Source organism: Buceros rhinoceros, unplaced genomic scaffold, assembly GCF_000710305.1.
Source record: "Buceros rhinoceros silvestris isolate BGI_N320 unplaced genomic scaffold, ASM71030v1 scaffold11790, whole genome shotgun sequence".
Classification (NCBI taxonomy): domain Eukaryota; kingdom Metazoa; phylum Chordata; class Aves; order Bucerotiformes; family Bucerotidae; genus Buceros; species Buceros rhinoceros.
This window is the reverse complement of record NW_010391330.1, coordinates 20711-33281: the sequence shown is the minus strand read 5'-3', so window position 1 is coordinate 33281 and position 12571 is coordinate 20711. Positions and strand designations below refer to the sequence as shown.

Here is a 12571-nt window from a genome sequence, read left to right as displayed (position 1 = left end):
AGAGCGGTGGTGGTGCGTGCGGGCTGACAGCGTACTGAGTGTTCAGTGCCTGCAGGTTGGATTTCCTCTGACCAGGAAATGCTGTGGATCTTGTAAAGTTTTGCCACAGAGGTTTTTTCTCTTCTACAAAACGATTCCTTATGGTTGGCAGCACACTGGGAGTGGCTAGACCTTTGCACTCAAGAGCCTGCTTCTCAGCTGTGGAAGACTGGGGCAAAGGAGGCAGGGATGGCTGACCTGTGGTTTAGGCTGAGATTTCTAGGCACAGGTGGTGAACACAGAAGATACTCAGGTCAGGTCTGTTGCCTTGCACATATGCTTGAGATTCCTGACTGCAGGTATGTCACCCCACATTTTCTGAGTGAGTGGTAGTTGTGTTAAGGGGAACCCTGAGCAGGGCTTTCTTGTGCTGTGGCAATTCGGGGCGGTTTGTTATGGGTTTGGAACAAATTTTGCTCTTTTTGGAACTTTAGTCTGAGGAAGCAATAGAACGTGTATGGAAGTGGCGTGCTGGGTGACTGTTGCCTGTAGAACTTGTGCCAGGCTTGTGGAGTTACGTTATCTGCTTTAGCTTTCTGCTTCTGAAAGAACTAGGGTCTCAGTGTCTGAAAGAGCAAAAATACCAGCTGAGCTACTGGTTCTATTTTCTCTGTACTTGGGAGATAGAGAAATGCCTTCTAGAGATGGACAGAAAGCATTGTAAGTTGTCTTCCAGTAGTTTTGGCAGCTTGTGCCTGCAGTGTCAGAGGACGTGAAGATATCATTGGCTGGGGTGCAGAGTTTGAAAGGGGAGACTGTCTCCTTGATATTATGTCCATGTGTACCCGAAGCGTGTGGTGTTTCCCTTTAGCTGCATGGAGGGGAGACAGTCCCTCGTCAGGAATGTGTGTTAGTAGCACCCTTCTCTTTTTATTTTGTGCTTGAGGTTGGGCAGAACATTGCATTTGTTCAGTCAGAGAGGGAACTGCAGTCCCAGAAGCAGGTGGGTGAGTTGACAGCGTCTGCTCTTACCCAGTGCTGTCTACTGGGCAAATGACCTGCCTCTGCTGCCCTGCTCCCTGCAGGCAGTGCTCTTCTAGAGCTGTTGCTGCCATGGTTTGGATATGGTGTTGGTCTCTGTCAGGAAGGTGCAATGTTTCAGTTTTTCTGGAGGAGGAACTTCCCTTTGATGGACAAGAACAAGATATTTGGGAAATAGCTGTGTCACAAATTGGACATGGGGAGAGCGCCCATGCTTGGGTGTGAGAATACCCAGGAGGCTGGGGGAGGCAGATTTTCTTCTTGTGACAAACCGTACCAAAAAAAAGACTATAAAATGTTGTGTTCTCTCCTCAGTACCTGTCAGATGTCTTGCAGAAGCATACCTTGCCAGTGGTCTGCACGTGCTCCTCAGCCGACATTCAGGCAGCTTTCAGCACTATTGTCTCCAGGATACAGAGATAGTAAGTTCTCACCTTGCTTGTGTTGCTTGTTGAGTCTCAGCTCCTGTGCCCCCGTGCCCAGGGAGTCTTCCATCCAACAGCTGAGAAATACTTGTCCCTTCCAATGTTTCTCCTGAAGTCAGAGCTGAGTCTCCAGCACTCGCCAGCCCTGCAGAGTTAGTGCTGTTCTGCTGTGTGTGTGGGGCGATACAAGCCTCCTTTCATCAACACGGTGACTTTAAAAGGTTGTGCTTTGTAGGCTGCGTCATGGGTCAGATCTAATAACCAATAAAGTGTGCAAAGCTAATGGGTAGGTAGATTCTTAAATAGTTCTTGCTTCCCCCCCACCCCTCTCAAATAATTCCCAGGTTAATTTCTCAAGGCATTCCCTAGATACCTGCTGTGGGTACCCGAGAGTGTGCTCCGACACAGCAGTTAGTTATCTAACCTAGATAGCAGAGTCCAGCCCTTTAGGTTATCAAAATGTGTGAAAGGAGGAGCAAGGAAACCAGTTAAAGTACTGAACAACGTTGCATTTTGTTGTTAATGTTTTCAGCTGCTGAAAATCATTGTGATACTGCCTTGTGTATTGAATGAGCTCTCTGCTGCTGTGCTTGATACTGATTTTCTTGTTTACTTGTTCTGAAATAACTGGTTGCAAGCACGATAATGAGTATGTTTCCTCTTTTTCTGTGCAGCTGTAACTGCAATTCTCAGCCTCCGAACCCAATTAAAATTGCAGTGGCCGGAGCCCAGAATTACCTCAGTGCTGTGTTGAGGCTCTTCGTAGAGCAGCTGTCTCACAAAACCCCAGACTGGCTCGGCTACATGAGATTTCTGATCATCCCTCTGGGTAAATAAGGAACAATTTTTAGTCATAGAAAGATGAATGGGTTAAATGTGATGTGTTTCCTCAGGAGAAGCTCTCCTGGAAGCCTTGGCTGGGTTAAATGAGGCAAATGTCGTGCTGTTATAGCATTGTGTAACGCTTGTGTTGCTGCTCTTGCCTGAATGAATTTCATCTTTATGTTCATGATGCCAAACTAAACCTTTTGTCAAGCTGAAGTCTCAAAATTCTTTGGGCACCACGTTTCCCAAAGCAATATCTGTTCTGGCTTCCCTGGGGCTGACACAGAAAATGTTTATGGAGGAGAGGGGGTGTGTGTGAAAATTTTTAAAGGCTCTGAAACTGAGAGTTTAAATTATTTGAATTACATGTATCTTTACACCTTTCCTTTACGTGCTGCTCTCCTCAGGTTTTTCCCTCGGTTTTCCAGCATCTTATCTCGGCCATTCCAGCAGCTCAACAGGCCTTCTTGGCTGGGGAGTTACCCAGCTCAGGTCGCTTGTGTTGGGGAAAGCAGAATGACCTGCTAATAATGTTAGGGGTCTTGTAGGTATAAACATGAGGAATGTTGTAGTGACGAGGCCGGGGAAGCCAGGTGGTCACTGATGCTTGTGGGCAGGGGCACCTTGGTGACGTCAGTGTTGTAAGGGTGTCATGCCAGCAGCTGGTCTAGTCCAAGGGGTGGCTTGTGCGGACACGGTATTTAGGTGATGTTGGCGTGAGAAAACTGGAAGAGCACTTTCTCTTGGTGTTTTCTGTACTCTAGGTTTGGGATCAGCTGAGAGCAGTTGCTGTGGGAGTCAGAAGCTGCTGCCTGGCACTGTGAACAGCGGGGTTAGGCTGTTGACTCAGTGGTGGCATTTGTAGAAGTCAAATGAAAAAGGCAGAGGGAGAGGGCTGGATCCTTCTGTAAGGGAGGCATTTAGATTCCAAAGTGGTTGGCAGGAAGAAGAGAGAGCGCCCTTTAGGGGGCAAAAACAAAAAAATATTTCTGCAAGGTTAAATATGCTTTGCATGAGAATCTGTGAGTGAGGACTTTGGTGCTCGCTTGCTGACTGTCTCCTGGCTGCAGAAGAAGAGTTTTCTATCCTGCAGTCTTTTAATGACCTGAAAATATTCTCTTTGAAAGTGAAACTCAAGACTTAGCTAGTGTGGTTTTTGTCTTGTTTTTTTAATATTAAAACTTCCTTTGGTAATTTAAAAAAAAACCCAAGCACTTTGATAATGGAATTACTTCAGAACTGTAAATGCTTTTTTAAAAGTACTTTGGGAATAGTAACTTCTCTAACAGGACCTTTCCCATAGACATAGAGGTTTTTCTCAGCCCACAACTAGATGCTGCAATGCCAGAAGAGTCAACAATGCCAGAAGAGTCAACCTACAGTGGTTTGTTAAAGAGAAACGCGTAGTGTCTGTGAGCATCCGTACTGGGAGATTCAGTCCTGCTTCATGCTTCTGATTCTCTGGCTGAAAGACCCCTTTGGATGTCCAAACCAGTGTATAAACAACTGAAAAGGGGCAGATAAACAGAAAAAAAGGTTTGGGGGTTATCTTGGCTGTTAGGGGTTTTTTTTAGCATTTTATTCAGCGCCTGTGGATAGAACTTCTTGGGAGACCTTGTGTTTAGTACTTACTCCTGACTGCATCTGCCATGCGCAATGTTTTTTTCCCAGCACGTGGGAAAGCTTCTCCAGTGGGGTTCTTCCACCGTGAGCTGTACTGGAGGATGGTGGGTATAGTTAAGCAACTTCTTGGAAGGAGTTGTCAGGTTACAGATTACCAGCTGATGACTCAGCTGCTGCAGTCTCTGGAAGTGTGGCTTGATGCGGGAATTTGGTATGCAGGAGGGATAAAAATAAGCTGATTACAAGGAGCTCTGAGGCCACTTCATGGCTGATCGTAAACGTACAGGATTTACGCTCAGCATGGCTGAAATGTGGTGACTGGGAAGTGCAATCCTGGCGCACCTTTTCTCCTATGTTGAAAGACTGGAGAGGTGGTCGCACAAGCAGTTGTCTGGTTTGAGGACACTTGTGGCCAAAAATGAAGGTGGCAAATTTTTACCAGCTCCCAGGGCAGAGTTTGTCACTTAGCTGCCTTCCCTCTCTTGCTCAGCATGAGTATGAAGTCAGATCTCCACACAGGACTGCATGCTGGAGGCCGGGCACACAGATGTTCTGCAAGGAAGTCATTCCATGCTCATAAAGGATCCATAAGGTTTAGCTAGAGCTGGGAACTGTGATCCTCAGACTCTGCCTTCTGTCTTTAATTACAGCCTGTTTACTGAACTTGGAGACCTTCTCCACTGATTAAACAATTCTCCTGGGGTCGTTTTTCCTGGTCGAGGACAATTCCCTCTTCTCAGTATTGTGAAAGAGCTGTAGTGCGCAAACATTTGGAGGAAGAGGTCTGACTCCTCTTGGCAGAGGTGACCTGGCCACAGTAGGTCAGGCAGGAAGGGCTGCTGGGAAAGCTGCTTGCAAAACTGAGAGGCTGAGGTGTCTTCCAAATCACTTACTTCCCCAGCAGTTTCCCAGACCTGTTTTCTTTGGCCTTTTAAAACTTAATTTTGGGTGGTGAAAAGGGGAGGTGTCCCTGAAAGATATCAGTGGTGGTGAAGCAGTCGCTGCTGGGAGGTCTGTTTGCATGCTCTTGTAGAGATAAGGTGGACTAAATTAATTGGTTATAATCAAATAAATTTATTTCCGGGGTGTCTAGTGTAGTTTTAATTTTGTGATTTAATTGCTTACAGATAAAAAAAACACCCTTGTGTTCAGTGCTGGGAAGAACTGTCGTGTTTTCCTTCCTTTCTTAGGCTCTCATCCAGTGGCCAAGTACCTGGGGTCCGTAGATTACAGATACAACAACTTCTTCCAAGATCTAGCCTGGAGAGATCTGTTCAACAAACTTGAAGCACAGACCACTGGTAAGACCACGTGTCCGTCTGGCCTGTGTGAGATAAAAGGCTCGAGTGAGGAATTTTAGCATAGGTCAGGTAAATCTGAGAGGAAGCAGACAATGGTTTTGTTCCTCTTTTCTCCTCACTCTACCACGTTGGCTTTTCAGCTGTTGATCTTTGTGTCTCCTCTACACTGTGGTTTGCAAACAGTTGCTGGCTCCCAGAGGCACTAGTTCCCTCTGAGTCACGTTGGTTTTACCTAGCTCTTGCTTTGCTCTTTGATGTGAGGGTCTCACTACCAAGTTTAGTAAAGTTCAGTTTAAAGTTTAGTTTACCTTCAGACACTGTCCAGCCTGAAAGATTTGGAAAACTGGGAACTCTGGGAAGATTAACTTCTGTTAGTCCTGTGTGACCTTGATGTTTCTGAAGTCTGCTGCCAGGATCTTTCTCCTTAAAAAAGAATTTTGGTCTTCACCAAGATGTTACAACGTCTTCACCAGCGTTGTAACATGTGGAAGCTGCCCTAGGTCAGATGGAGTTCCCCTTCTGATTTGAGTCTGTTCTAGGCCAGGAGGAAGCTTTACTGTGTGTTAAAGTACTAATTTCCTTAAAATTCTAATGTTTACAGTTTTTTCCATCTGTTCCCTCAAGAATGGAAAGAAACAGAAAAGATTTGCATCTGGCATCTAGGGCTATGTGAAGGCTTGAGATTTGACTGAGTGATGCTTTCATGAAGCATATCCCATACAGAAATTTCTGTAAAGGAAAAAGCTTTGGAGGTTTTGGAGTGCCGTGACGGTAGGGAGGTTGCAGTGTGGTTCTCCTGTAGGAATTGCAGAGTGCCTGAGTCTCCCAGGCTGCTCTCGAGAGAGTAGAGACACCTTGTCACAGGTGATTGCTCAGATTCTTTTCCAGCAGATGGGAACTTGGCTGGGCAAGTCTGGGCAGCCTGTTCTGAAGGTGAACTTAGCCCTGCTTGGAGCAGGGGCTGGACTAGACATCTCCTAACGTTTTTCATTGATTCTGAGGTCGTGGAAGAGCAGGTGTCTGCAATTGGTTCTTTCAGTTCCTTGCTGCACTTGAAAATGCAGACAGATGTCAATACAGACTTGATTTTTCTGCTTAGGTTAGAGATTCATTAGCTACAGAAATGCAGCTCGAGAACCATAGCTGTTCTTTAACTGGTTGTACACTACAGCCCTTACTTATGTGCCTGCATGCTATGAGGAAAATGTAACCTCGTTTTGGTGTAGATTCTCCATTTTTATCTCTGTTTTATCTCCATTTTTTTCTTTGTTTTATTGCAGTTCCAGAAACCCCCGATGTCGTCTCCCGGATAACGCAGTACATAGCAGGGGCAAACTGTGCGCACCAGTTGCCCATTGCTGAAGCGATGCTGACGTACAAGCAGAAGAGGTATGTCGTGAGCGTAATACTGGCTTTCCAGAGCGAGCATCAGGTTGAAAACAAAGCGTTTTTTTTCTCATCTCCCGTGCCAGCAGTCTTAAAATCACTCTAAATTGCAAACGCCTCGGGAGCCTTATGGTGGCCTGCCCCCGGCGATGTGTCCTGCCTAGATAACAGTGAACCCACAGCAGTGTGGTTACCTGAAGTGCAGTGATTTCTTTGACGATCTGAGAGGTTTGGGGAATTGGGGACTAGGCAGGATGGGGGGTGGACAGATATTAACTGCTTAGGTTCTGGAGATCTCTTACCAAGGAGACCTTTGGGCTGTGTAAGACTGGAGCGTAGCATTCCCCGCCAAAGGATCTTCGATGAGACCTGGCCTTTTTACATTGGTGTGGAGGGAACTGAAACCCTTTTTTCTGGAGTGTAAATAGAATCTTAGAATGCTTTAGGTTGGAAGACACCTTCAAAGCTCATCTAGTTCAACTCCCCTGCAGTGAGCAGGGACATCTTCAACTAGGTCAGGTTGCCCAGAGCCCTGTCCAGCCTGATCTGGAATGTTTCTGGGGATGGGGCATGTACCACTTCTCTGGCCAGCCTGGGTCGGTGTTTTTGTAAAAAAGTTCTTCCTTACATCTAGCCTAACTCTTCCCCCTTTTAGCTTAAAACCATCACACCTTGTCCTGTCGCAACAGGCTTTGCTAAAGACTGTCCCCATCCTTTTTGTAAGCTCCCCTTAAGTACTGAAAAACAGCAGAGCTTCTCGCAGGAGGGTGAAATCCTTGTTGATTGGCAGTTGCAGGCTACCAGGACTGCTCCTGGGGAGAGCTGACATTCACCAGGTTTTATTTCAACTCCTCTTGAGGGATAAGCAGCCTGTAGGAGGCAGGATTGGGGTTTGAAAACAAGGTTCAGAATTATGTAGAGCCTTGTGTGGCTGTGGTCCAGGAAGAAGAATCACTGTCACTGAAGGGTAGAGATGCATTGTTTCCAAGACACAGAGGGGAATAATAGACTCAGAAATTACTGGGGTGTGAATCAGAGAAGGGCTAATGCTCAGCTCCTGTGATTTTTCTTGATTAGGAACTAACAATCTCCTGTGAGGCATTGATGATAATTGTTAATTACCCTTCCCATGTTATATCTGATCTTTCATTTTTGATCCGTTAACATCCCTCATTGGTGCCTCCTTTGCGTAAGAACTGGGAGGAATTAAAGGTGTGGGTAGAGTCACTTTTTCACCCTCTTTTCAGAAGTGCTGGCTGTACTTTGCTTTTCCATTCTTGTGTCTGCTCTACATTACTTTGCAGAAATTCAGTAAAATTTACCCCATTCTTCAGGTTCTCCTGGAGAAAATATTCCCGGAGTGACTAGTCCTTTGAAAAGAGAGCGCTCTCTTCCTGTATTTGTGAACTTCTGTAGTGTTACCCTGATAAGGGTGACGTTTGGAGAGCCACAGCGTCCTCGAAGCTCTTATCCTCAATATATTATTTTGGTTTTGGTGTGAAGACGTACCTCAGTTACCAATACGGAGTTCAGACACCCCTAGTGCAGTGTGAGCCCTTTCTGATGGCTGCCTTGTTCTTTCTCTGCACCCATCAGTTGCTGGGCTCTGCACTGGTCTTCACTGCCTTCTCCATTCTGTTCCGGGTTCATTTTTGTCGTTAGAATCTACGCTGCGCTCAATCTTAGCCAAAAGGCTGAGAAGCGATTAACCCGCATTGAATCATGTTGAGTGATGTGCCCAGAAATGCCAGTTTGGTACTTGGGAAATCCACCTACAGCCACACACGTGCTTAGCCCTCCCCGCAGTGTGCATGACTGTTCTACCAAACTGCTCTGATCCATTCGGATTTCAGACCCTTTGGACTTGGTGGTGCCACACCTGAAGCTGTTGATAGGTTTAAATGGGGGTCAAACCCTGCAGAAGGTTACCTGGAAAAGAGAGTGCTGAGACTTACTCGGACTCCTGGCACAAAAATCACAGAATGGTTTTAGGTTAGAAAAGACCTTTAGGATCATACAGCCCAACTGTAAAACAGTAAAACAAAAACCGTCCAGCTGCATAGTCTGCAGTCTCTTAGTGTTCCTGTGTCCACTTTAAAATAACTCCTACTTTCAGCTAAGTACCGCATGAGCAAGCTGGGGAGGGAGTTGGAGGAACAAGCGCTCCCATGGAGCGATGGGCAGTTATCTCCCTGTGTGGCTTACTTTAGAAATACAGCTCTCTGTCATGGATGGCGATTTAGAGAGGGCATTGTGAAAAACAACACAGAAATTGTGTTTCCATTAGCACTATCTAAATGAATGGATCACTTTGTAAGTATAATAACTTATTTATCTTTTTCTTTGGATGCTTTCTGAAAAGGAAAAAGAGCTTTCATTTTGATTTTACCATAAGGTATCAATTCCTTTCAGGTTCCCTCTCCCATCTCCTATCTCTTTTCCCCCATGAACTGGTCTTTTGTGCCTTGTTTAACAGATCCTGCAGGTCTGGGATGCACAGTTTGTGCTTTAGGTTAAGTTCTGCTCGCTGCTTTGAAGCTATAGCGTCGGTTGGCAGAACGCACTGCTGAAAATGACTGCTCTGCCTTTGGACCACACATACGGGTTCCCAGGGTGCAGCCTGAATGGGGATAAATGGGTTATTGACAGGGCACTTCTGAGCAGTAAAACATGAAGAAGGTGGGGTTTTTTTACTTCCCTTCTTCCTAGCTGTCGGGGATATAGTGGAGCTCCAGAAGGAGCAAAGGCTTTTTGGGTCCCATCTGTTAGAACTGGAGTGCTGCAGGTGGCACTCAGTGGCTCAGGGTGGGGTTCAGCTGGGCAGTGTCAGAGTGCAGACCAGCAGCTCTTTTCCCTGCAATCCAGAAACTGAGGACTAGTCTCTTACTGGCAGGCTATCCCAAACGTATGGGACTTCTCTGAGCTTAAAGTGTGGAGTTGTGCTCTCTGAGCTGCCTCCAAGACCCCCTTGTTCTGCAGGGTCCCCTGCTTCGAATCGTATGGGAACTGAGCGGCATTGTTTTTGTCCTCACTTCACAAAGTTACTGTAAGTCCCTCTCACTCGAGGCCAGAGGTGAATGGCTTCTCCCAGGCCAGCTTTCAAGGCAGTGGTCCATGCAGAAACAGCAGCATTACCTACCAATTCATTGCCAGACAAATCTCCCGGTATCCCAGCATTTGCTCTGTTAAACAAGCCCTAGTGGTCCAAGGAAAGCCAAGCCAGTCTCTAGGACGTAGCTGTATGTGATGAGCTGCTTTGTGACTTTATTGCCAGCTATCCCTGTTTTGACTCACCCCGCTCTCCTTCCTGTCCCCTTGTTCTGTGTGTCATGGCGAAAGGTCGGTGCATGTTCTGCCTGTGATGGACTGCAACGGTGCGAAAGCTTTGCCCCGTTCTTTTGGAACGTCTGCTGACCTTGCTGAAATCCAGGGGGCTGGCAATGAGGAAGGGGCTCAAGAGAAATGAACGGCCATTTCAGCTCCTCTGCCTTACACTGGGTGACTGACTTTGTGAGCACTGGGAGACTTACTGGTTGCTGAATTGTCAGGAAACACTGCAGTCCAGGCAACGTCTGTGGAGCTGAGACCACGTGGCAGAGGTGGGCCTCTCGCTAGGAGGGGTGCATCGTCGACATCGGTATCTCTGCATTGCTTTCTTGAATGAAGCCCTCCAGTGTTTGAGATCTGGGACTCGACAGTCACTCATTCCCAGTGTAGCTGGGTTGCAGATCAGTTTTGTGAACTGGGCTGCTGTCACCCACTGTAATTCAGTGTTGTCCAGCACTGCTCATGCCACGTGGCCTCTGGATAGCCCTTGCATGAATCTGGGGAGCCGTTTGGCTGTCGGAAATAAAAGCATCGCTCGCTTGTCAGGGTGAAGGCTAGGTCATTTCCTGCCTAATATACGTATTTACCAAAAGCTCTTCACTCCTCATGTGTCGTAGAGCACTTTCCCAACTCTTGCTCCCTGCAGCATGAGTGCCTTGGGTCAGAGGGTTCCTGGGCAGTGGGAAGCAGGGCTAACAATGTTTTCTGCCTGCTGTGTGTCTGAGGCTCTGCAGGGCAGTGACTAGGTGAAATGCAGGTCGTTTCTCTGAGTGCTGCTTCTCAAACACACCCTGCAGCGGTTGCTGAACATGAACACAGCTGGTGAAGATGGACCTGTCCCTCCTCTGGCTCAGCAGTGCCCCTGTCATCTATCTGGCTGCTGCACGAACCTCCTGGGACGGCTGGTGGAAATGTAACAGGGTTTACTTGTGCCCCTTGCCCAGAGTAGTGCAGCAGAGGAGGGCCAAGGCTCAGGAAATGCTGGATGCCTTGTTGAGTATGTCTAACCCGCTGCAGGAACGTGAGGGGAACTGGGTGGGAGTTTCATGGGGAAGCAGAGAGGTGACTCATCTGATGTGTCGTGGGAACCTGGAGTTGCTTTGTCCCTTTGGCTGGACCGCTGGAGACTTGGGAACAGTGACAGCGTTAGCCAGCAGACAGCTACGGTTGCCCAGTGGGAAGGACAGATGAACATGGGAGCTGTTGGTAGTGCCTAGCCTGAAATGGCTTAGGGGCCTGCTAGTCCTTCGGTGATAAAAGCCCCCTCTTTCCTGCTGCCCCCCTGCAGGACTTGCCTGGAATAAAGGTAATATCGGAGACCCTTCTGCTAGGAAATTGCTTGGCTTCATTGTGGGTTGCTTAAATTTTAAATGCAATCTTACTGTAATGTCGCTATGAGGGTAAAATCTCTGCAGCCTGTGATGCTGGGCAGCCTAGGTGATAGAGGGGAGCTGCTTTTCCAGGAACAGAGGATATTTTAGTGGCAGGAGGAATAGAAGAGACTGTTACCAATGTGAAAAGATTCTGGATTAGTATTTTGGCATCCCAAAGGACAAGAATCAGGGAAGAGCATGAAAGAGAAGAAGCACGGTCATCTCATCTTCTGTTTCATCCACATGAACAGCAGCTGTTTCGATACGCTGCGTTTTTCAGAGGCACATGTGCAAGATCAGAATTCCCAAGAGGACGTGTGACAGGCCTAGACCAGCCGAGCCGAAATCCAGTTGGATTGCTTCAGGAGCAGTCTGTGCATCATTGCAAACTGTGATAAACGGTGACTGAAGCAAATGGCTTATCTCAGAATTGCCCCTGAGCAATCCTCAGTGGAAGTCTGAGCTCCCGGGGGGAACAAGAATGAGTTTTCCGCTGAAATTGCACATGGTTTGTTTTTTGAGAGCTCTGAATAAAGCCATCCAGCAGCTGAGAGATGACGTGGTGACTGCTGCGGTTCCCTCGCTTGGTCAGTGGAGCTCGCTTCTCCCTGCTGCTCAGCCCCTGGAGCTGAAGAAATGAGAAGGTGCCTGACCCTTCCTTCTGTGCTTTTCCCCACAGCTCTGTGGGTTTCTCGTTTCTCTGTTCAAAACTGGAGCTGGAGATGTCATGTTCGTAGGAGGTTTATTTGCAGCCGTGTTTGGAAAGATGTGACCTTTCTGGCTTCCAGCACAGAATCAGGAACTCAGTCGTTTTGTCATGTGCTTTGGGGGAGGAATGAAGGTGCAGTGCCTGGGGTTGTGAGGTAGGAAGGGAGCAAAGCGCCTGGCTTTGCCTTTGCGGAGCGGAGCCAAAGTAGGAGACCCTTTGCCACAGCACGCCCTGCCGTGGACCAAGAGGCTGAGTCGTGGTCGCTGCGGTTCTGTGCCATGCTTTTCATGAGGCTTAGAGGAGACTTCCAGCCCGTGCTCATCGCACAGCGGTTGGGAACCTCGGTGCATTTGATGCATTTCTGATCTGCGCTGGAAACAGCGCAGAAATACCTGCGTTCCTGACGTGTTTGTGCTGCACCCCGCAATATTCTGGATGAAGTCAATGCTGGTTTGATTTTCCCTGGACGCTGCAGTGCTCTGGGCACCGAGGGATGCACAGAGAGAGAAACATGAGAAATCTGTGTTTGTCTGCTTCCTACCTGTCTCCCGTACTTGGCCTCTGAGAAATGTCGTGTGACTT

The 12571-nt window shown here is 47.6% G+C and overlaps 1 protein-coding gene across 1 annotated transcript in view; it reads left to right on the top strand.

Moving 5' to 3' along the window:
* The window catches only part of PACS2 (phosphofurin acidic cluster sorting protein 2), a gene marked incomplete at its 5' end in the record, with an annotated part of 45175 nt that overhangs the window by 20596 nt on the left and 12008 nt on the right, over window positions 1–12571 (top strand). Inside the window, 4 exons of the mRNA XM_010141270.1 lie at window positions 1336–1442; window positions 2120–2274; window positions 5084–5194; window positions 6475–6583. Coding sequence (XP_010139572.1) covers window positions 1336–1442; window positions 2120–2274; window positions 5084–5194; window positions 6475–6583 — 482 coding nt within the window. The remainder of the gene's footprint in view (window positions 1–1335; window positions 1443–2119; window positions 2275–5083; window positions 5195–6474; window positions 6584–12571) is intronic.